This window comes from Schistocerca cancellata, chromosome 3, assembly GCF_023864275.1.
Source record: "Schistocerca cancellata isolate TAMUIC-IGC-003103 chromosome 3, iqSchCanc2.1, whole genome shotgun sequence".
In the NCBI taxonomy this organism is placed as follows: Eukaryota; Metazoa; Arthropoda; class Insecta; order Orthoptera; family Acrididae; genus Schistocerca; species Schistocerca cancellata.
In genome coordinates this window covers 657,002,772-657,029,193 of record NC_064628.1, presented here as the reverse complement: position 1 = coordinate 657,029,193, position 26,422 = coordinate 657,002,772, and the positions used below count along the sequence as shown (strand labels likewise).

General features: G+C 39.8%; 2 protein-coding genes across 2 annotated transcripts in view; one reads left to right on the top strand and one right to left on the bottom strand.

Annotated features, from left to right (window-relative positions):
- LOC126176488 (F-box/LRR-repeat protein 16) overlaps window positions 1-20,362 on the top strand; it is an 831,486-nt gene extending 811,124 nt beyond the window's left edge. The window contains exon 7 of the mRNA XM_049923643.1: window positions 19,823-20,362. Coding sequence (XP_049779600.1) covers window positions 19,823-19,971 — 149 coding nt within the window. The 3' untranslated portion in view covers window positions 19,972-20,362. The remainder of the gene's footprint in view (window positions 1-19,822) is intronic.
- A 929-nt stretch (window positions 20,363-21,291) lies between these two features.
- The window catches only part of LOC126175618 (DNA-directed RNA polymerase III subunit RPC8), a 55,475-nt gene continuing 50,344 nt past the window's right edge, over window positions 21,292-26,422 (bottom strand). Inside the window, exon 5 of the mRNA XM_049922501.1 lies at window positions 21,292-22,600. Coding sequence (XP_049778458.1) covers window positions 22,547-22,600 — 54 coding nt within the window. The 3' untranslated portion in view covers window positions 21,292-22,546. The remainder of the gene's footprint in view (window positions 22,601-26,422) is intronic.

Genomic DNA, 26,422 nt, shown 5'->3' with positions numbered 1-26,422 from the left:
TATATCCATCATACAACAATATGTATAACTAATGGCAGTTTGAGATCTACTCGAAAATGGCCTGATGTAAAATCTGAAACTGGTTCAAAATGGTTCAAATGGCTCTGAGCACTATGGAACTTAACATCTGAGGTCATCAGTCCCCTAGAACTTAGAACTACTTAAACTTTACTAACCTAAGGACATCACACACATCCATGCCCGAGGCAGGATTCGAACCTGCGACCGTAGCAGTCGCGCGGTTCCGGACTGAAGCGTCTAGAACCGCTCGGCCCCAACGGCTGGCGCTGAAACTGGTCCTGGTCTTAATAACGTTCTTACTAGCAAATGTAGTGGCTTTTCTTTAATTGAACATACACTTGCGGAATCAGCACACACCAAAAGCTGAAGGTAGAAGGAATATATATAGGGTCTATACAAGAGTAACGAACATGAAGACAGTATTTTAGAGACTATGAATTAGGTGAAGATGAGATAGTGATATGACACTGCAAAAGGAATTTGACACAACACTAAGACCTAAGTAGAAACAAAGCCAATGGATGGACAAAATTATTGAGATCCTTGGGACAGCCAGAGTCAAAAAAATTATCCCATCTGGCGTGCATGATATACGAGACATTTCAAGAAAAATGTAATTATTCTAATTTCAAAGAAGGCAGGTGGTGACAAGTGCGAACATTACCGGACTATTACTTTAATAAAACATGGCTGCAAAACACGGACACGAATTATTTACATAAGAATGCAAAAACTGGTAAAAGCCGACCTTGGGAAAATCAGTTTGGGTTCCGGAGAAATACTGGAATACACAAGGCAATACTAAAACACTTCGGTTTATTGTAGAAGATACAATGAAGAAAGACAAATTTACATTTATAACATTTATAGATTTAAAGAAATCTTTGACAATGTTTACTGGAATACACTCCTTGAAACTCTGATGGTAGTAGGGATAAAATATAGGGAGCGGATTGTTATTTATAAGTTGTACAGAAACAGACTGCAGTTGTAAAGAGTCGAAGGACATGAAAGGGAAGCAGCTGGCACCAAGGGAGTGATATAGAGCTGTAGCCTATCTCCGATGTTTTCTATCTGGACACTGAGCGAGCAGCAAACGAAACTAAGGAGAAATTTGGAAAGGCAATTAAAGTTCAGGAGGCGGAAATAAGAACTTCAAGGTATGCCGACGACATTGTAGTTCTGTCAGAGATGAAAAAGTACTTGGAAAAGCAGCTGAACGGAATGGATAGAGCCTTGAAAAGAGGTTAGAAGATAAACACCAACAAAACTTATACAGGGGTAATGGAGTGTAGTCAAATTAAATCACGCGATGTTAATGTAAGTACATTAGAAAAAGTAAGATATTAAAAGCAGTAAATCAGTTTAGCTATGTGGGCAGCAAAATGATTTATGATGGCCCAAGTAGGGAATATGTCAAACGCGGACTGACAATAGCAGAGTAATTTCTTAACATCTAATATAAATCAAGTGTTAGGAAGTCTTTTCTGAAGATTTTTGTATGGAGTACAGCTTTGTACGGAATTGAAACGTGCACTGTAAACAGTTGACAAGAAGAGCTTTTGAAATATGGTGCTACAGAAGAAAGATGAAGATTTAACGGGTGGGTCGAATAACTATGAGGTGGTACTGAATCAAATTGGGGGAAAAAGAAATTCATGGCACATTTTGACTGAAAGAAAGGATCAGTTAACAGATCACATCCTGAGACATCACAAAATCAGCTATTTGGTAATGGAGAGAAGTGTGGGCGGAAAAACTGAAGAGGGAGACCTAGGGATGAATACAGTAAGCAGGGTCAAATGAAAGTAGGCTGCAGCAATTACGCAGGTATGAAGAAGCTTGCACAGGTTAGACTAGCGTGGAAAACGGCACGAATCCAGTGTTCGTACTGAAGACCACAACAACAACAACAACAACAACAACAACAACAACATCGGGATCTAATCAACAATCAGTGGCTTCCTCGAGATATGGATCTGATGTAACTAGTGTTCAGTCTCTCTCACCGAATAGAGTTCCTAGTCGAGGCCAGAGGCGGCTTTACACAGTATTAGCGCGCGTCTTCTGCGTGTTACTAATTTTTTGTCAGTTGTTTATGTTGGGCGGAAAAATGACATTTACTGAGAATGTACCGAGAGTTTTAGACCATCTCTGCTTGGCTTGTTCTCTAAAACACTTGTCAGGTTTTCTGAAACCACTACGAAATCATGTGCCAATTTGTGTCAATTTCCTTCATAATAATGTAATGGTTTTTTAAAGTTCTGAATGCCTTGTCCTTACAGTATTTGGAACATATAGGATATAACTAAATTCCCTTTACAGACTTCGATGACTTAAGTGAGCACTAACAAGGTTTAGTATTGAAACTCATGCCTGGAAACTTACTGTTTTCCCGCTACTCGCAGAATAACTCAACACGTGTTGCTCTCAGATCTTGCTGCCTGTTGTCGGGGTCCACTTACAAGTAGGGCTTGATGTCTAACCACCGACGTCAACACAGATACGGTACCTCCATGCCATGTTTAGGTGCACACCATCACCAATCCCTGATTCTCCAGCGACCGCCACAGCCATAATCCACGCCAGCAGGTGTTCCTTGGAAGCCACAGGAGTCTTGTAAAGCAGTGATTTCATGTGACCCCCCAGGGGGCAGTGTAGCGGGTTCAAGTCAGGAGAATGTGCAGAGCCACGTGTTTTGACACACATGCAGTGGCGCATTTTTCAAGAGCCCATGCAGTACAACATCAAGGAATCACAAGCACATGGCACCTGTGAGACATTGTGGAAGAAGGTACAGCCCAAACACGCAGCCATCCAGAAACCCTGCCCAAATGTTCAGACCGTATCGTTCCTGAAACCCATGGGGGGGTGCGCAGCATGCAGGTTTCTATCAGCCAACACAAAACTGTCTTAGGAATTGAGAACGGCTTCCATGGTGAACTTGGCTTCACCCGTGAAAAGGATCCGCCATGCGTAGTCAGGCTCATTCACACAACAGTGAGTGCAAGAACCACCTGCAGAAGTCACGCAGAATCCTGCATCTGTACTTTCTGGGGGCGGTATGGGAGTGGCTGCTGCTCATGCAGAGCATGCCAGATTGTTTGGTGATCCACGTTCAGTCTACCTGCTATGTTTCTGGCGCTCGATGCCACATCCTCTTCCACTGCCTCTTAAAACTAGGGTGTGGAGCGCCACAGTCGACTGTGCTGTTAGTGATTGTACCCCTCTCCGAGGCCTGCCGGGACACCGTATCAAAGAGGGAATGTGGAAGTGTCTGGCGGTGTGGAAAACATTCCACATACAACTGAGGAGCAACTCTCCCATCGTACCGAGCTTCGCCCTACAGTAACATCATGTTGGTGTATTCCATAAACATACTGTTCACCACGGTCAATAGCTACACATTAAAAATGAAATGTGTGTATATATATATATATATATATATATATATATATATATATATATAGCTTGCATTCTGTACTACTACAGTACAACTGTACAGTAGTAGGTACAAAGCTCTCTGGACAGTCACATACTCAACTGAATGGCATGTAAACGAACATGTAGTTGACGTGGGACATCAGGTGATTGGTTAATGACATACATAATACCCTTGTCAGTGGCGCCGACAATGCGGGAGATTTGAACGTGTGTTGTGGTATTTTGCGTGTAAAGGGAAAACGGTACGTTTCTGGACTTATGTTCCAATGCTACAAGCCCTCACCACCTGTAAAGGGAATTCAGTTACACCCTCATAGCTAAACAATAAATTTGATAACCCATTTTATTACTACACACATCAAAAAAAAGTTTTGCATCATCCCGGTTTCCAGAACTCCTGAAAATAGACATTGACTGTGGATATTGTATCACAGAGACAGTCCCTTGGACTGTTCAGAGATGTCACTAAACCCGTCCAAAAATGTAAACAACCATACATGAGCAGCGCCTATTACGCGGAGGGGGTCCGACAGCCGATCAGTTCCAGTCATTCCACCAGGAAGGACGTACACGACTCGTGTTGTCTGTAGTTGAACCTTACCTAGACGGTCAATACCGTGGTTCAATCGTGTCCGCATTGTTACTTTATGCCAGGAAGGGCTCTCAACAACGGAAGTGTCCAGGCGTCTCGGAGTGAAACAAAGTGATGATGTTCGGACATGGAGTACATAACAGAGAGGCAGGAACTGTCGATGACAAGCCTCGCTCAGACCGTCCAAGGGCTACTACTGCAGAGGATGACCGCTACCTACGGATTATGGCTCGGAGGAACCCTGACAGCAACGCCACCACGTTGAATAATGCTTTTCGTGCAGCCACAGGACGTCTTGTTTCGACTAACACTGTGCGCAATAGGCTGCATGATGCACAACTTCACTCCCGACATCCGTGACGAGTTCCATCTTTGCAACCACGACACCGTGCAGCGTAGTACAGATGGGCCCAACTACACTCCTGGAAATGGAAAAAAGAACACATTGACACCGGTGTGTCAGACCCACCATACTTGCTCCGGACACTGCGAGAGGGCTGTACAAGCAATGATCACACGCACGGCACAGCGGACACACCAGGAACCGCGGTGTTGGCCGTCGAATGGCGCTAGCTGCGCAGCATTTGTGCACCGCCGCCGTCAGTGTCAGCCAGTTTGCCGTGGCATACGGAGCTCCATCGCAGTCTTTAACACTGGTAGCATGCCGCGACAGCGTGGACGTGAACCGTATGTGCAGTTGACGGACTTTGAGCGAGGGCGTATAGTGGGCATGCGGGAGGCCGGGTGGACGTACCGCCGAATTGCTCAACACGTGGGGCGTGAGGTCTCCACAGTACATCGATGTTGTCGCCAGTGGTCGGCGGAAGGTGCACGTGCCCGTCGACCTGGGACCGGACCGCAGCGACGCACGGATGCACGCCGAGACCGTAGGATCCTACGCAGTGCCGTAGGGGACCGCACCGCCACTTCCCAGCAAATTAGGGACACTGTTGCTCCTGGGGTATCGGCGAGGACCATTCGCAACCGTCTCCATGAAGCTGGGCTACGGTCCTGCACACCGTTAGGCCGTCTTCCGCTCACGCCCCAACATCGTGCAGCCCGCCTCCAGTGGTGTCGCGACAGGCGTGAATGGAGGGACGAATGGAGACGTGTCGTCTTCAGCGATGAGAGTCGCTTCTGCCTTGGTGCCAATGATGGTCGTATGCGTGTTTGGCGCCGTGCAGGTGAGCGCCACAATCAGGACTGCATACGACCGAGGCACACAGGGCCAACACCCGGCATCATGGTGTGGGGAGCGATCTCCTACACTGGCCGTACACCACTGGTGATCGTCGAGGGGACACTGAATAGTGCACGGTACATCCAAACCGTCATCGAACCCATCGTTCTACCATTCCTAGAGCGGCAAGGGAACTTGCTGTTCCAACAGGACAATGCACGTCCGCATGTATCCCGTGCCACCCAACGTGCTCTAGAAGGTGTAAGTCAACTACCCTGGCCAGCAAGATCTCCGGATCCGTCCCCCATTGAGCATGTTTGGGACTGGATGAAGCGTCGTCTCACGTGGTCTGCACGTCCAGCACGAACGCTGGTCCAACTGAGGCGCCAGGTGGAAATGGCATGGCAGGCCGTTCCACAGGACTACATCCAGCATCTCTACGATCGTCTCCATGGGAGAATAGCAGCCTGCATTGCTGCGAAAGGTGGATATACACTGTACTAGTGCCGACATTGTGCATGCTCTGTTGCCTGTGTCTATGTGCCTGTGGTTCTGTCAGTGTGATCATGTGATGTATCTGACCCCAGGAATGTGTCAATAAAGTTTCCCCTTCCTGGGACAATGAATTCACGGTGTTCTTATTTCAATTTCCAGGAGTGTACATGCTGAATGGACAATTCAACACTGGCATCACGTTCTCTTCACTGATGAGTGTCGCATATGCCTTCAACCAGACAATCATCGGAGACGGTTTGGAGGCAACCTGGGCAGGCTGAACGCCTTAGACACACTGCCAGCGAGTGCAGCAAGGAGGTGGTTTCGTGCTGTTATGGGGTGGCATTATGTGGGACCGACGTAGCTGGACGATACGTGAATGCAATCCACCGACCGATAGTGCAACCAAATCGGCTGCATATTGGCGAGGCATTCGTGTACATGGACGACAATTTACGCCCCAATCGTGCACATCTTGAGAACGACTTCCTTCAGGATAACGACATCGCTGGACTAGAGTGGCCAGCATGTTCTCCAGACATGAATCCTATTGAACATGCCTGGGATGGATTGAAAAGGGCTGTTCATGAACGACGTGACCCACCAACCACCCTGAGGGATCTACGCCGAATCGCCGTTGCGGAGTGGGACAATCTGTACCAACAGTGCCTTGATGAACTTGTGGATAGTATGCCATGACGAATACAGGCTTGCATCAATGCAAGAGGATGTGCTACTGGGTGTTAGAAGTATCACTGTTTACAGCAATCTGAACCACCACCTCTGAAAGTCTCGCTGTATGGTGGTACAACATGCAATGTGTGGTTTCCATGAGAAATAAAAAGGGCGGAAATGATGTTTATGTTGATCTTTACTCCAATTTCCTATACAAGTTACGGAACTCTCGGAACCGAGGTGATGCAAAACTTTTTTTGATGTGTGCATTATTTTGAATGGATATTTCCCGCTTCAGTTACACTCTTGACAGTGTTAGTATTATTAAGTATTCTTACACTAACTGCTTATAAATAGTTTTTGGATTGCTGTTATTTTGGTGACAGGATCTAATTGGAAGGTAAAGAAAAAAAAATTGGCGGGGAAAGGGCGGCAGAAATCAGAGAAAGTTACAAGGTGACACGACAAAGTACAATATTCCACAAAATTCTTCGTCTTATAAATCATGTAGACAATGAATTATATCATATCTGCCCCTCTTACGTAAATTCTTTGCGTACTATTCATGGTCATACAATTGGTTTGGTGCCCTTTTAACACAAAACATTCTGGGCCCCTGTCGTCAAGTGTGGGTGAAACAAAATGTCACCACCAGCAATTCCTGTTTTACTAATTCTTTTCCACTTCAGAAAGGAGAGGCACTGAACAGTAAAAGCGTTTCTACGTGTGGCACTAATGTTGTTCGTCGTTCCTTTCTCCCAGTTCGTGTTTACTGCGTCCCCATAACACTCAAGCGTGAGCGACCGCAAAATTTTATCCTTGTGTGTGTAAGGGGAGGGGGGGAGGGGGGCAGGGAGGGGGGGGGGGGGGGAGGCGGCGACCAAGAACTTAAGTTGACAGATGTACACTAAGTGTAGGTATCATATCTTTAAACACTGATAGATGTCCACTCAGTATATTTAAAGGGAAATTATTTTGAAACCTAAAAACTAAGCGTATAAATTTAGTACATGCAAAGTACATCTTTTATATTTTTCATGTTATTACGGATGTCACCTTTCTTGAGTTAATGATCTAACGTTATGTTCTCATGCGATTAAATCAAGCACATCCAACGAGTTACAAAATGAATATATAACGTATTCAGTAAAATGTATCGCTATTCACTTGCTGACACTGTAAATTGGAAAGAGAAAATGAGTAAGAACTTCAAAAAAATCTTGCTACATGTTAACAAAAACAAGCGCAGCTATGCCAGCTGGGTTGCAAGGTTCGTAACTGCATGAAAGCGTTTCCGTGAATACCATTCCACAGAAAGTGAGATGACGCAAATTCGAGAGGGTGAATGTTCACACATTTTTCTCTTTTCTAAAGTAAAAGATTATTTTTTCCAACTGCTGCATTTGGGCCTACAGATGACCAGTGAGCACACATACAGTATTCTTCAGGGACCACTAAAATCCTTCTGCCGTCTCAAAATGTATGTGTAACTGCACAAAGCCACAACAAGTTGTTTTTGATGCGTGGATTAACGGTAAATTACCCTTGCCAATAAGTGTAAATCTGGGAGAGGGTGGGGGAATTTGAGACACATGTTAGCCGGGTATACAGCAGCCATGTCCGCGTAAACGCCGGTGAAGCGGAATTGACATGGCAGTTCGCGTCGTACACCGCGCGTCGGGTATTTTGAACCGGTCCAATTCTGCAACTCAGTAAGAGATTTAGGATGAAGCGACAGAGAAAGGGCTAGCGCTAGGAAACAAACGTAGGATGCTTCCATAAACCTCTGACCACCACAACTTGACACTTTAATATGAAGATAAATTTCAGGTGCTTAAAATTCATAAAATTCCTTTCCTGCAACATCGTAACTATATCAAGAAACGGCTGAAAATTATAGTTTATAAGCGAACCTGGCTAAATTATTCTATTCCTCTCTGGTATCTCATCATTAGGATAATAAGAAACGTGGGCAAGTCTTGGCCTTGTCTCCTTTGTTGTGCATCTTCAGCACGAGCACGACACGACACTGCACACACACACACACACACACACACACACACACAATTATAGTCATCTACCTTTAACAGGTACACACACACAACTCTCGTACTTCGTGACCGAAAGGTGCCTGCGGGCGCAGAGCATACGGAAAAAACCTTTCCAATTAGGCGTCTGAATCTGATCTTCGAGATCTGCCAGCCATTCACGCAATACAATTCCTCTTTTTTTTTCAGTTAGCAGGTGGTGGTGATGGTGGTCTGGTCGGTTTTGGGGAAAATATGGCCGTTAATAGTGGGGCTATTTCTTGATCAGGTCTGTTATGACTGTTGCCCCTAAGATATACTCAAATTAACAACAAATCAGTCTCAATGTACAAAGAAAGACTATGTTTTATTATAATCTGCAGTCAGGACCATATTTTATGAATCCAGTGATATTTAGCTAATTACAAGAATTGTAGTGGCGACGAGCGCTGAGGCATACGAATGCGACAGTTGCCCCTAGCAGTAGGAAGCGCAACACAGCTGTTGGGAAGCGAGGGTGGCTGTATTGATCGACCGCTTCGCTCCTTGCTGCAGTCCCCGGCACTGCGCGACTAGACGGGCAAGAACGACCTAAGTGGGCCTCCGAAATTCTATCGACGACTTTATTGCACGTTGTTCCTTTGTCAAAGACATAGTACTGCGTGCGAGCCAGCGAGCGGGTCACACACACACACACACACACACACACACACACACACACACAGAGAGAGAGAGAGAGAGAGAGAGAGAGAGAGAGGCAGACTTCTAAAGGCCATCATACTAAAGTGCTGAACGGGTAAGCCCAGAGAAATATTCATGATAGGAGGCTCCTTCTACAAGTAAGGAAAGTGTTGATACGACGAGCCCACAACTCTCCTCCCGTCCCTGTCGCCGTGTCATACACCTTTCTACTTGTTATCGCCAGTTTGACACTAAGATCGAGGGGAAGCTATCGTTTAACAGTTTATTTGTGTGATAAGATTCGCAGTGTGACACGATTTCTCATCGAAAAAAAGTCCGCCCTATTGAAATTAACATGTAATCGAAGTTCACGGAAATGTGACGAATGAAGCTTCATCTCGAAACTGGTGCATCATTTTTAATGGCGGACGAACGATTATTCACGGTGAAGAATGGCCAGGACGCCCTTCAGTTGTGAGTGACGAACTCAAATCAAGGATTAAGGAAAAAATTCAACATATTGGTTGTTTCCTATTGTGTTTCCCTTAAATTTCACGGTCAGTGCTTTATCAAACCGTTAGTGGTAATTTGGGCTACAATAAAGTGTGTACCTAGGAGAGTTCCTCGAATTTTGGCAGATGAATCAAGAAAACAGCGAACTGCACTGATTTTTCTCACTCGGGAAGACAAGGATGGCGAGAAGGTTTTGAGCTACATTGTCACTGGTGACGAGAACTGGGTTTCCCGTAACAGTCCAGAAACAAAATGCCAGTCACTGTAATGACGTTATTTGCAATAACCTCCTCCCCCCCCCAAAACTCACACAAAAAGAAACAAAACAAAAAATAACCGAGCCGCAGTATCTTCGGTTCGAAGGGGCATCCGATTCATCGACCTTATGCCTAGCGGAAAGATCATAAATGCAGCGGCCTACTGCCAGGCATTTTACGCTGTGCGTTTCACAACAAACGGTGTGGATTGTGTCCAGTGGCATCGAGCTTGCTCATGATTACGCTCGCGCACACTCTGCTGCACTGACATAGTACTTGCTTTGGCAGTTTAAGTGGGAATTTTTGAACATCCGCCTTACGGCCCAGTCTTCACTCGAGCGATTTACCACCTTTTTCCCGAATTGAAGCATTTCTTGGGAGAAAAGCACGATGAAAACAACAAAATGAAAGAGGGCTTTAGCGACTGGTTCGACAACTTGGTAGCACAGGTATACTGCGTGAGTGTGGAAGCGTTATCACCTGACAGAGTTCAAAAGGAGCCTTTTAGTGGGTCTCCATTTGGCAGCTAGTCAAATCGTGCTATATCCAGGTTTGAGGGGCATTTGCGTGTGACAACGTCCCAGTGTGATGGGACTTCATGGGGACGTGAGGGCAGGCATACTCATCACCAAGGTTCTGGTCAACCACATCTGATCACCACAAAGTTACGATCATCGTATTGTGTACCAAGCACATTGTAACCCATTCACACATGATCTTGCCATCCAAGAACTCGCCAGCATCGAATGATGTCATCCCACACCATTGGTCAGAAACTAGCAGCAGCTGGACTAGGGAATTTCGGCTCCTGTTACATGCTGTTTACACCACAATACAAATGGCTGCATTTGAAGTGGTGCTGTGATCAGGAAGCATGGACTGCCGACAAACAGCTTCGCACTGAGTTCAGCAATAAATCACGGTTCTGTATTATCTGAATGACTATCATAGAAGTGTGTGATGGTGACCTCGTAAGGGGTCCATTCTTCCAACATTTTGGAGAGGCACAGTGGTGATACTACTGACGTCACGGTGTGACGAGCTATCTGGTATGACTTACGGTCGACGCTGGTAGCATTTGAGGGAACTGACAGCACAATGATAAGTCACAGACATCCTGCATCCTCGTGTTACCTCTCGTGCAACAGTAATGTGGTGCCATTTTTCAATGGGGCAATGCTCGTCCACATGTGGTGCATGTCTCTATCAGCTGTCTGTGGCCAGGAAGCTCCCCATATCTGTCCCTGACAGAAAATATCTGAAAGAAGCTCAGATGTCAACACTGTCCCAGTGCCAGTACCCAGGATATCAAGGACCAGTTTACAACAGCTGCAGTCCAGCCTGGCTTAAAGGAGGATAAAATGACTTTAAGCCCCCTTTTTCTAACTGCATCAGTGCAAGCATCCAGGTAAGAGGTGGTGCAGCGTCATGCTGACAAGTGGCCTCATACAGCAAAGTTCTTTGTAAATTACTGAAATAACATCAAATACCCTCTCAAGCCATTAAGTTTCATTTTGTTTCTTCATCTCTTCCACGATGATTCACTTTCTTTTGTCAAGTAGTGAGCGATTAGTGTTACTGGAATTAAGAAACAGATCAAACTGTTAAAACTGAACTATTCACCAGGGCCCAGTGGAACTCCTGTCAAATTTTATACAGAGCATGCAGCTGAATTAACCACTCTATTAGCCGTAACATACTGTAGATACTTCAAACAAGACACTGAGCATAGTGGTTGGAAGAAAAATAAGTCACACTTATTTTAAAGTATGGTAGCATAGGTAATCTATAAAACTGCTACTTCATGTCACTGACTTCAGTCTGCTGTAGAACCCTATTCTGAGCTCAAATGCAAAGAGGTACATAGAACAGAATCATCTCCTACACATCAACCACCATGAGTTCCATATAGACATTGGTCATGGAAAACCCAGTATCCACTTTTCTCACAACATATCATGTCATGTCATGTAATGAGCGCCTCCCATCGGGTACACCGTTCGCCTGGTGCAAGTCTTTCGATTTGACACCACTTCAGCGACTTGCGTGTCGATGGGGATGAAATGATGATGATTAAGACAACACAACACCCAGTCCCTGAGTGGAGAAAATCTCCGAGCCAGCCGGGAATCGAACCCGGGCCCTTTCGATTGACATTCTGTTGCACTGACCACTCAGCTACTGGGGCGGACACAACATATCATGAAAGCTATGGATAAATGCAACCAAATGTATGCAGTATTTCTTGGACTCCCAAAAGCATTTGACATAGCATCACAATAACAATTATTTATAAAAGTATGATCAAATGAGAAATCAAACAAAATCTGTGGCTACCATGAGCATTTATTGGTAGAGAGGATGCAGCTGGATGGAGTGGCATCAAGAGATGTAGAAGTAAATTCAGGTGTGTACCAGGGAAATGTATGTTCACTATGTACATCCATACAGACAATATTAACATCAGGCATTTTACACATGATGCAGTTACCTATGAAGAAACAGTATCTTTAAAATCTGTATAAATATCCAGTCAGATCTTGATAAGATTTGAGTGTGGGATTCATACCTGATAGGAGTAACATGGGTATTGAAACAAGGGCAGCATGGTCACAGATTTGTTTGACGCATGGAAGAGCATCACAGAAATACTAAAGAACTTTTAACTAGCATGTACACTTGAAGACAGATGTCAGCTATCTTGCAAAAGCCTACTTACAAAGTTTCAAGAACTAGTATTAAGTGGTGAATCTTGGGAATATATTACAGCCCTCTTTGTACTGCTCCCAGAGGAACTGACAAGATAGGACTAATTACAGTGCACACAGAGGCATTTAAGCTACCATTCTTACTGTGCTGAATAGAAAAGGAAGAAACTAATATGTGTGCAGTGGCAAGTGCTCTGGCATGCAGTTTTCTGTGGTTTGCAGAGTGTGCATGTAGATGTAGAAGGTATCTGCAAAGGTTACCAAGACAAAGTGTTACACTCTTACTAGCATTTCAAATTATATCCAAACTTATAATTCCATTTAGCTATAATCTAGAACAAATTTGCAAATAGGACATATTTGCAAAAACCTGCCATACTGTAAAATAAAGTGGAACTCCAAAATACAATGGCACCTTATGTGAAAAAGTTTGCCCTCAACATCAAGTGCCACAAAACTCTGATGCAAAGTAGGTGAATGAGAAATTAAAGATTTAAGAAGTAATTACACACTTGTTTGTGCTGGTCAAAATCAAAGTCGTCCTTATACTTTGACAGTGAGGACTGGAAACAATGGGGAAATCTCACAGTGCTGTCCTAGTGGAGGAGTTTTTCAGTTTTGTTCCTACGATTTGTTATGAAGTGTTATGAGTGTATTTTTTGAATGCTTACAATGAATGATTGTGCTGTGTTATGGTACACGTAGAGTGAGAATAAGAAAGAGAGTGCAACACAGTGAAAGCTCCTTTACAACAGTATCACTTGTTACTTATCCTTACCTCATGGGACATTGTAGACAAATTAGGTCTCCTTTAGGGGATAATTTATCTCTTAAGAAATGCTCGCTTGCCTAGGTTATGGCCCAATTCTTTAAAGTAGCTTCTTTGGAAAGGTCATCTTGAAGCCCAATTTCTTAGCATCAAGAGAAACGAAATCTTCAGAGATTGGAGTTTACTGAAGGAAAGCTCTCCACACTCTTAGTAAGCCAGTAGAAAAATAAAAATATAGTTAATTACAAAGATCACTCCCTAAAAAGAAGCCTCCAATAAAAATGAAACAAAATTTAAGATTAATTTCTATCTTAGAATAAGCCATTCATCCAAACCTGATAGTTTTGGAAAGGGAAGAAGAAGTAGCAACAGAAGACAAAAAATTCATACTGTTCACAAATTCCCCTTACATTCTGAGAGGACTCTAACTTTGCTGTATTGGAAGTCCTTACCTCTTGATGTTATCAGAGTGAAGATGGAACATTATTTTCTTTAACCATCTTACGAAAATACAGGAATATTTCTTCAACTACTGCTATAGGTCCTGATATCCAACATTTTTAAACTCAGAAGGCAGTTGTAAAATTACCAGTTAGCTGGGATCATTAATACAGCTACTAATTGTATGTAAACAAACTGATAGAAGGGAAAATGAAGCAGTAATCATTTCATAGGTTGGAGTGGTTCATGGTGGTAGTGGTGCTACTTACTGCAGATTACAAGTTGGTCATAGCATGCTTACACTTACAATTAGTAGATGGTTAAAATAAATTATTTGTTTATTTTATTTTATTGTTTGGAGAAAGCAGAAATAGATTGTCACTATGGGAAAATATGCTGTTCTATACAAATGCTTTTAAAATAACCTAAAGAGCAAAGCACACACACACACACACACGCACACACACTAGGACATCACATGCATTCAAATGAAGTGGGAAAGGAGAAATGATGAGAGGGTAACAAAGCTACTGAAGTTTAACACATTTCTGGAATGCTTGAACAAATTTTAATCAAAATTAGTACAGGTATAACTTGCTATCTATCGACTTGCATTCTTAAAAATGTGTAAACAATCTTGCTTTCCTTATGTAACACAAGACTGAGATAAGAAGTAAACAGGTCAAACAATCAGCCAGTTTCACATAAATAAGACATCTTGTTTTCCAATCAACAGCTCATTCCACAAAACCAGTACAAGGAATAAGAGCAACCTACATCAACACTTTTGTTCTCAGTAATGTATGTTATTTAGACACAAACCTTTTCAATAACTTGTCATCAATTGTAGAAAGCTTAGCTGCTTACAAGGAACAGTTTAAGGGGAGCCTGAAACATTTACTGCTAGCAAATTCTTCTAATCAATCAATAAATTTATAAAAAGAATCAACTGATGTATGAATCTATTGAAAGTATCAACATGTGATTTTTATGTGATACGCAAATTCTGTACATATGTTCAGAAGTTTTCATGTAAACACTGAATTATTCTTATTTGGCAGTGTTTGGCAACAACACCTTTGAGTTATTTTAGTTTTTAAGTCTGCAAGTATTAATATACATTTGACTATTACTGTATTAATTTTTAACTGAAAATCTGTTCCAACTTCCGTGAATACTACTTGACTTTGGGCACATGAAATAAATACTAAATCTAAGTAAATTATTCTTTGTAAATTGTATCCTGTGTTATAGCACATTTTCTGCATTCACAATTTCCTTGCTATGGATCTGTGAAAAGAACAATACACAGTGTGTCCCAGTTCAGTTAGCGCTGTGACTACAAAAAATAAGTCAGACTATGATGTCACCGTATTTATTCAAATTTGTCTCCCCTTAAATCAATACACAGCTAAAATTATTTTAAAAGTTCCATGGAAAATTTAATTATAAGATTTATTTAAAAACTGTTTTGAAACATTCAGTGTAGTCATTTTTTGGAATTACATTTATTACTGCAATAGAATTTTCTTAGGTGTTCTTAATTGCATCATAATGGTGTTTGGGGAATAAGTCTGCCAAGTCCAGTCTGGTGAATACACTGGGATGATCCAGAACTGTGATCTGTTTTCTGAGCAAAAACTTGTGCACGAGCTTTACTTGTGGGCTGGGTGGGGCTTTGTTGAGTAAAAGTGACCACAAACATGCCATTTAGTATTTGGATCAAATTTGATGAATTCACTGCCTGAGGTGCCCAACTTCACACAAAACTTCCACAGCCATTTTCCGATCCATGTCAGGCACATACTGTTACAGAAGGGTATCTTCCTATTTCCACACTTAGGGTTATTAATATGATCATATGAAAGGCAGGTATTTGTGTCTGAGCCCTGGTCTAATACAGTTTTAACTTGTTAACTACATCAATTATTGTCGAACAATGCTATGCTCACACAGTATCAAAACCTTGGTATCTCGTTCTGCTGTGTGGAAAAAAGATTCAAGAGATATTTATTTATTTTTTTTTTTTTTTTTTTTGGTCCCAAAGAAACCATTTGTATAATTAAGAACATGTACATCATTCTTCTGCTACTATTAAAATATTTAATCTGGCAGGGAGGCTGTTCAAAGTTTCAACATAATGAATTTGATTTTTTTCCAGTCTTCCTAGTCATCCAGTATACTTACCAGCAACTATATTTCTTTACCACATTCATGCACATATGTCATTCCACTTCTGTATCCTCCTGGCATCTAGTGGTAGTCCACTGTACCAGTTTTAACATCTGTTTGTTATGAAATGTAGCTATTTAACTGTCGTAAAATGTCTCAAGCTTCTCAGGACCCATGGGATGTACACATATCACAAATAACATTGTTTTAAAGGCCAGTGGGAAGTATATTTACCATCAGAGTAACTTTTCCATGAGACTTGGGAAGTATGCTTGTCACTTTCTTTCTGTGGACTGCAAGAAGCATACTTAGCACCAACTTAGTAGTTTTATATGTTCATGGGAATTGGTCTCGCTACTTCTGTATGTGCCTACATCCTGTGGTAGTACGCTGTACCAGTAGCACAAAAACTGCATGTCTGACATCTTGCAGTAGTATGCTGTACCAGGTGTATAAAAACTGCTACAACAATCAGCTTCTGTTATCATAACATCACTATTTTTGTCACTTGGGAATACATTGCTTCTTTTCTACAGAATCCTATGCTGGTAGAAATAAGAAGAAATGGCCCAATTTTCAAATCTGACACATAGCAAGTATGCTTCTACAGATGTTTAGCGTCATCAAAAGAATTTCGAATTCTGTGTAATGGCAACCAATAACAGCTCAAAAAGCATCTTGGAAAGAATACTTACCATCAGAGCCTTTGTTCCTAAATCACAAAAATAAACTTATCAGAAATTAAATACAGTTAGTTGATCTTAGTTCTAATGTGCTACAAAAAATTAATTCCACTGAATTGCCTGCAAAAAGGTTAACAATGATTAATAGCTGATGTTAGGTTATTGAGCAAATTTAGCATCTAATGTCTTACTGCATCACAAAAATGTTTGAAATGGTTCAGATCAGGGTTTGGGCTAGACCAACTCAGCAAGTTATTCAGATTTTCTTGAACCTACACTGCAATGTTCCCCTCTTGTTGACAGAAGCATTGTCACACTAATGCCAATAATGTCTGATTCATAACTATTGTCACATAATGGTTTTTACTTATTTATTTATAATCACTGGCTGAAACAAAAAAAAAAAAAAAAAAAAAAAACAGACTACTACATCATCTCCATCAAATTTCATTGTCATGACAACACACTTAAGCAAATACTGTTACTGACAGCTATGGTGAGACTACTACAGGATAAATGCAGCAAACTGGATACAGTCTGTATGTTTGTGGCACATCTTTGTTAATATTTAATGCAAAATATGACACTGGTCTAGTGACTTTGCAGCAATAATACTTTCAAAAAAATATTTTTATTGCAATGTCCATTAATGGTAATACTATTTCCACGTCAACAAACACAGGAGCCTTACCGCAGAGCAGAAGGTCCTGAGGATTAGTTGTTGTTCTTTTACTTTTTGGTTCCTACAGAACTCTAAGCTCCCGTACCAATCTCACATGTGACCTCCAAATGCTTATATCTTGTGCTGCTTTCTGCCAATTATTTACATCCATCCTGTTGCATAGAGTTTTAATTTCATTTTTCCATGTCTCCCCCTTGGTTTCTTACTTAATGACTTCTCCATTAATATTTTTTAAACTCTCTGATCCTCTCTCTTTCTCATCAGATGGTCTGCCCATTGAAATCTTCTGGAATGTATTATTCTCATTATTGTTGCTTGTAGTAATAGCACATCGATTTTTGCGTTGCCTATCACCTACATACCAGCTTTGTGATTCACTGTAGTATGAACCAAAGATTTTCCCATAAACTTCATTTACAAATACCTGTAACTAGTGTTCTTCCATGTTTCTGCTCCACAGATTAGGACTGATCTGATGACTGTATTATATAGCTTGAATTTAGTTTCCCTTGTCAGTGGTTTAAACCCTAGAAAGTTTTCTTATAGAGCACTTAGGCTCTATTAGTATTCTGCAGTATCATTTTCACTTCTGCTGGCCTCTGATTTTGCTCAGTTAGCATCATACCCAGAAATTTGACTGTTGTTTCCTGATCATTCTCTTTTAGGCTGAGTCTGGATGCTTCTTATATAAGCTCCACAAATAACTGTTTAATCTCTGTTCCACACTTTCCAATTAACACTACATCATTTCCCTATGCAAAAACCTTAACTTTATTTCTTTGGAGGATCCCAACAGGTACTAGTTTGAATTTCCTCACAACTCTCTCTAAGGCAACATTAAAGAGAAAAGAGGACACAGCATTCTCTGTCTTTCCAGTTGTATTTTTAAAATAGTCAGATTTTATTCCATTTATAAAAATCCTACTGATGTTATCATCCAGGGCCATTTTACTAAGAATTATAAGTTCAATTGGAAATCACAAGTCTGTCATTACATTCCACAGCATTAGTCATTAAAAAATAATGCTATGTCACATCTGGAAAAGAATGAAATTAGATTCAATTAATTTGTACTCTCTGGGCATTATATGAATATACACAACACAAGACAGAATGAGTGGGGCATCAAATTCTTAAAATATGATATAGAAATTATCAAACAGGACAGATTGTTGCTACTCACCATATGGAGGAGATGTTGAGCCACATACACAGGCACAAAGAAGACTACTAAACATGTGAACTTTCAGCTAATAGGACTTCTTCAAAAGTAGACACGACACACACACACACACACACACACACACACACACACACACACACACACACACACCATCATGCAAGAGTATCTCACACAAACATGACCACTGTTTCTGGCGACTGAGGACAGACTCAGCTCAGTGTCCAGAGACAGTGGTCATGTGCGAGTGAGTTGTGCTTGGGTGGATGTGTGTGTACTTTAGTAGATTGCTTTTTGGCTGAAAACTCGCATGTTTAATGGTCTTTTTGTTGTGCCTGTCTGCTACTCAACATCTCATTTATATGGTGAGTAGCAATCTATCCTTTTCATAATATTGTTATTATCAAACTTTTTTGTTGTCGTCCAAATGCTTTGGGGGTTGTGTTAACAGTAAAATGTTGGTTTTGGAAGCCCTTGATCCTTTACCTGTAAGGTTCAGTATAATCAAAAAATATTAAAGCTATTTACTTCTAGCACAGGGCTTAACAGCAGAATACATTTAGAATACAACCAAATATTACAACTGATGTCAGTACACAGTTATTCTCCTACACTGCCAATGTCACCCTCCTCTACTCTGGCACATCATTACCAGAGAGGAAACAGTCACACAGTGTCACACCTAGCTAAGGAATCCAATATGCAGAGGAACATTGTGTATGAACTTACCTTGAGCTGGTGAACTGTTCGTCAACAACAGAAGACATATGAGCTTTACTCAGTTTCCATCTCATGTTCTTCATTTGCTAACAACAGCTCAAGTATACAGTATTATTTTAATTCAGTCATATTGTTAAACACCCTTGCAGGCCCAAGAAATCACAGCTATCATTATGGTATATTTTTGCAGTTTTTTCTTTCTAAGAACTGTGGAAATCGTATGTGTTTTCATACAGTCTACTTCATTCCTTGTTTATGAGTTATGGATATCAGTACAGTATTCATCCACAGCATGTAGTTAACTATAAATTTCTCCTACATCATCCAGACATCTCTGTTGCCACTTGGTCTGAAGGGATCCAAAAACTGCTATGTCCTATAAATGTCCATTGCAGCTCCTTTGTTAAAGCAGAAAAAAAGAAAAGTACAAAAAATATGAGCATATGTAATCTCTACTGTTTGAGGTTTGAGTATTTTTCTTGTACACTGGCTTTTCTGGGATGTTTGTTCATATTAATTCATATGTGCACAAGGAACATAATGTTGTAAACATCTAATGATGTAAATATTTCCTGCTTACAGGTTGTCCACTGCTTACGTCCAGTGGTCTGTCCAGTCTCATACAGCTACGGCACTTACAAGAACTTGAATTAACCAACTGTCCAGGAGCATCCAAGGAATTGTTTGAGTATCTCAGAGAACACTTACCTCATTGTTTAGTAATAGAATAATGAAGGTAATTTATTTTTAAAACTGTTCCTGACATCAGGCAGAAGAATTAGTGATTGAAATTACTTGAACCCAACAAGAAATTCACAGAAGATATATAACAAATGTGCCTGTGCAGTGGTTTCATTTCAGAGTATGATTCAAAGGCATACTGAGTAAATGTGCTGTTCAGGAGCAGTATTTTGAAGTAAATAGTGTGTTTAAACATTTCCATCATTCCAACCCAGCTTGCAAAAATTCAGTCCTTTATAATAAAAGCTTACATAAGGGGGCTTTTAATATTTAACTCCTCATCTCACAAAGACTGAAATTTGTTTTAGTGACTGACATGTTGATTCATATTTGTAAGCTGTTAAATGCACTGCAACCCCTCTAAGTAGAACTACAGACTGACACTCCCCAATAGAATTATAATGATGCTGATAAATAAAAACCAAATGTTGCAGAATGCTACAAAATTTAGTGATTACATTCAGTGTAGGAGCAATATAAAGTATTCAATAAGAAAGCTCGCTGCTACACATTTGAGAAAAAGTGCAATAATTTCCAGATGGCTATAGGAATCTACAAACTATTTTTAACAAGATTAGTTACATTAATTTTACAACTAAATAGTTTGGTAGTATTATGGCAATACCTAGTAACATGCCAACAATTCACAGGAAACTGGTAATGGTTAATTTTTCCTACAGTTTCCAAAGTAAACAAAATATATCACTGGTTCAATATTGAAACCTGTACACAAAGAGAGGAAAACATGGAATTTCACCTTAGTCTTGAACTGTAATTGCACCAAAACATAGCAAGATTTCTAAAGCAATAGCTTTGAATCACAAGAGCCAGTAATTTAAATAATGCATTCCACAAAATTGACAAGTTAATTGTAAATTGGTGTAATAAAAATGCTCTTATTTTGACTGATGTTGCAACATGTTTGTGTTGTCCTTTACAGTTGCTCAACTTTCCTCCATAGTGCTCATAAGTTCACATTAGCAATATTAAAATATTCTGTGAATACAAAATACTCTATCAAGAGATTTTCTGACAAATAGAACCAGAAGTGAAAGTTCCACAAATAATTACCACAGTTAACAAATCCTCATTTTTATGGATCATGAACCAGACCCTTTATAAACTAATAATTAACTATTTGCAGTTGCAAGCAACAGTAACATTAAGATTTCCTGTTCTAAATAAAATCGATTCACTCATGCCTCGTCCTGTACATATGTATTGAGCTGCACAATGCAAACCTTTTTTTCTATTTGCCTTTTGAAATTATAATAGTTGTGGATGTCTTGCTACATTTTTTGACACCAATGGAATAAGTTATTAATACTTAATGTATAAATGTTTCTAAATGAAATATTTTTTATGAATCTGGAGACTCTGCAACAAAGTAATATACTACTGACATCCATAAATATCTCCTGTAGTGATGCATAAGGTACAGGTATCAGAACTGATCAGCATGTGAGCTCAACACAAAAGTCTAATTAAATTTATCCTTATTCCAGATAACCTATTTGCTGATATTGGCAATAGGAACAAAGTATTTTATGATGTTAAAACTTCATTGGTTTCTATAATGCATACTACTTTTTCAGTTTAAAGTTTCCCTTTCCTAATAATGCACCTTAATTCTCCATTACCCTAATAATCAGAAATAAATGATATAGGGCCAATTCAATGACAGTATGATACCTGTCTCTTGGCCACAAGAGGAAACAAAAATATGTAAAAAGTGCTCATCTGAAAAGTGTAAATAGTAATCTTATAACTTTTTACTTCAAGTCTGTGATGTGCACCTGTAACTGCAATAATGTCACACAAAATCATACCATTCTAAGAAATGTTGTATACTTCATGAATTTTATGAGAACTATTTTCATAAAAAAGCTGTGTGCTGTTTGAGATTTAAACTTCTGGTTATTGTAAATATATACACAAATTAAAAAAAGTGATATCACACTGTTCTTCTCCCTCCTCCCTGTTTATCTCCTTGCAGTGTGAAATGGTTGATGAATTTTAGTTAGCCAGTATTACAGCTTGACATACCACCAGTACAATGCTGTTACCAAGAACATGCCCTTTAACCAAATGAAACTTGGAAAGAGATTACACATGGTTCCTTAATTTTAGGTTTACAGGACAATGGTAAATATAATCAGGCTGAGACAAATACCAGTATTAATTTTTGTGTAGAAATGCCAGCAACTAATAACAATAAAAGAGTACATGCCTTCAAAATATAATGTAAGTTTATTTGTTTTATCACACATAGTACAACATGTAAATATTGTAAATTTCTTACTGGTAATGCATGATAGCAAATGTGACAAGGCGCCAATTAAGTAATTGTAATTTTCTTTGTTTTTAATTTTTATGTGATGTTGTTATTAAAGAATAATAAAGATATTTAAAGAATACTTGAATAATAAATTTATTGCTTACAACAGACCATGAACACAAATGAATCCAAAAATACAATTACTGCATTAACTACCTGTGTTGACATCATGTTGTACAAGTTCCTGGCTGTTAAATACATCAATCTTCTTCCAAAGTGTCTGTACATTACGAATTTGCCCACCAAGACAAAAGACCAAGACCTGGTTCATTGATGCTACCCTGGAGAATAAAGGCAATAAATATCAACAGAATCAACAAAAACTAAGTAAATATGAGCTGAGCACAATATATAACAAAATCATAATAATAAAAACTACCAAGACGGAAAAAAACCCTCACCACTGATGTGGGTACAAAGACACACATATCAGCTCATAAAATTGCATTGTTTTCAAGTGAGCTCTCACTCAGTTTCCACTTTAAGCACAGCCAAGACAAAACCGCCCACACAAATCACCCAATCGGAGCTCTCGATGTCATGTGGCAACTGTCCACCATTGCCATTGTGTCACAACAAAGAATCAATTTGGTTGCGTTGTTGAGCAGTAGGATGTATAAAATAGGACTGTTCTGTTACTGCATCATGTTTTATAACTTTCTGATTTATAGCCTTTTTTTTGTGTAATCATCATTCCTTGTTGCAATACAAATTAAAATGGGTGGATCCTGGCTTTGGATTCAAAGACAACATAAAGAAAGCCACAAAATTAATTGCACTTAAAGAAAAAGTGCATCAATTTATACGCAATATGCAGGAGAACTTGGAGAGGTAAATGAAAAATGAGAGACCTGTCTAGCAAGTCTCGTAAGTAGTCATCGACATAGCTGAACTAGGTATGTGCGTACTGGGAAGGATAAAAATTAAAAGAAAATCAGTGAAGCACTAAACTTGTTTTTATACAACAGATAGGAAGAGAAATGTTCAGAGATGTATAACAAATGTAGAATCTTTTCGTGGCACATTTACTGTATATTAACCATCAGGCTATAAAATGTTGATGGTGAGGGCAGACATAGATGCATGGCAATGCAGGTTTCCACAAGAAGTGAAGGAAATTAATTTTGATGACACTGTTTGGGTCAATGAAACAAAGGTGAATAGCGGTCACTGAGTGACAAAACATTTGACTGACAACATGGGAAATGTTGTGACACTCTCAACAGGTACAGATAGTAGAATTATTCTTCTACATGATGGTACTTGCTGTGACTTTATTCACCGACAATTAAATGTTTTCCTGAAAGGAAAAATCTTTTGAGCACCACGAAGCAAGGAATCTTGACACTTAAACTTTTTTTTATTTATTTATTTTTTAATTGCTTCCAAGTTTAGAAAATAGATTAAATTAATCACTAAAGAACAGTCTGTTCTCTGACTGGCTACTTAATATAAGCTATTCACATAGTTCTTTCATTCCCATCTCACTTTTTGATGGGTGCTGCCATCATTTCTCCAGGAAACACCTCAGTAACAGCACATTTTATGTGACCCACAACATATGGTGTCACTCATACACATACAGCCAATGTGTGAACATTATATCACCATATAAAAAACATCAAACAACAAATAATTTTAATTGGAGTAAATGAATAGCCTATTTAATGATTCAGGAGTAATTTAAAATTTGGGAAACACATATCATGATTACAGATCAGACAACAGGGTAAAAGATGTGTTCAATTAATTTTTTTTGAAGACAGTGCTCACTGCTCCACCCTTACTACCATTAGTGAACAATCTGTTCCTTTTTCAGTAAATTTATTAACAAAACTATTACAAAGCATCTAAGTATAGGAAAATTATACAATGTGATATGTGTGTAGGCTTTCACAGAAGTTTTAATTACTGAATGTGATATGTGTTTGAAATTTAAAAAAATAAAGAACTAAAGGATAAAATTCATGACTGGTATAAAAAACTCAAAATTAACAACAACAGAGTGCTCACAGTTCAATGGATTATTGAAAACTGTAATGAAGAGAAGGCCACTTAACTCAAGACTTTGCGAAACAGAAACCACATTTCAGTTACAAACATTTAGAATAAAAATGCATTCCCTGGAATTGTAACTCTGTCACAGAGCAGTGATCAAACAAGAAGCACTCTACACTTCAAATAATCTTAGTCTCTAACACAAAACATTAAAAGAGCAGTTAGAAGTAACATAACAAAATTATGACAAAAGTCTTAAGACCAAGAAAAAGAGGGAATACAACATCTAAAACTCAATGCAGATATCTAGACAAATCCCTAAAGTCACAATTACAATGCAGATGGAAATAATCAAAGTCATGGAACACACAGAAAGAATGGAGCACTATAAACTAATCTATGAGATTCAAAAATTCTTGAAATACAAGCTTATTTGGTCCAACTGGTACAGGCAAACAAGAAATAAACTTGAGGAATTACGGTCACTAAATTTACAGGACTGAGATGCAATCAAGAAAGATTGCAAACATGGTGTTTTGAAGAGGAAGAGAGAAGGAACAAACAAGAGACACTGACAAAGAAATGGAAACATTCGGTCACTGTGCATGAAGGAATACTGGACTAATAGGTAACATAACATGCCTTGATTTAGCTTGATCTTAGGTAACCCATTTCTGATAGAAAAAATACTTTCTGTATGCCCATAATAGGTACAGCAAAGATAACAGACTGGATTGAGGTGACAGAGTTAAAGTGACCAAACTAAAAGGTTTTCAGTCTCTCCACCGTCTGTGCATCAAGCCGGCAAGAGTCCTCAGAGAGGAAGGGGACAGAAACAAATCCTGATGAACTCTACTGTAGCCAAGAATTAATAAAACCAAGAGATATTAGCAAGTAGAAGTGATAATGTGCATTGCTGCACCCAGCAAGCATCTGGAGGCCCCTGGGACACCTTACGTGATGGGAGACCCGCCCTCTATATCAGACTTGCGTTTTCTCACCCTCTATTGCTACCAGAAAACTAACAATGCAGGTAAGTTGTTAAAATCTCAAGAAAGAGAACAACAATGACATGACAGTAAACCAGCAATAGATGTAAAAAGTAAGAAGAATTAAAAAGGTGGGAAGGACAGGAACCGGGGCGAACCACTGAGCAGGGGCAGCAAGGGCTGGGTCAGAGCAGGTGACAGGGCACCACTCTCAAGTGGCCTAATTTGCACCATAGGACCTGATATGCTTTTAATCTGAGGGTAATTCACATATAATATATATTACATACCGTATTTACTCGAATCTAAGCCGCACTTTTTTTCCAGTTTTTGTAATCCAAAAAACCGCCTGCGACTTAGAATCGAGTGCAAAGCAAGCAGAAGTTCTGAAAAATGTTGGTAGGTGCCGCCACAACTAACTTCTGCCGTCGAATATTTCTCCGCCCCGAGTTTCGACCATTGCATTTTCATACATTGTCCAACGAAGTAAATACAAATTCCGTATTGTTCATCTTCGAATGTAGCAGAATTTCAATGTACTACGAAAATCCGACTGGCAAGACTGTTAGGGATGTTTGTCAATATGGCCAACTCAATGTTCCGAGTTTTTTCCTACCCGTGAGAAGAGATGGTTGCTAATAGGAACCTGATGAAATGTGAATCGCATGCAGTATTCTCTTCACCATAAGAATAATACGAAAATAAACATTTTTCCATGTATTCTTTCGTGTTTGCTGCTCTCATTTAAATCCTGTCTGCCTAATAAACTACGAAACTAGAGTGAAACAACAGCAAACCCGGAAGAATATACGTATCGTGTCATGTTTATATTCGTGTTATTCTTATGCCTAATAGTGATATAGTCAGAAATGAAGCACGGCAACTGACTAGATTTTAAATGTAAGATGACTAGTTTCTGTGCAGAATTTGATGTACGAAAGAAGCGGCCGCAAAGATTTTCAAATGGAGAAAAATTTGCGCCTATCTCTCGTTCAGAACATTTTTTTTTTTTTAAAAAAAAAAAAACAAGCGGCGGTAAGTCATGCTGCGAGCGGCGACAGGCCGTACACACGCACTATCAGAATGCGACAAACAATGCATTACACAGTACAGTAA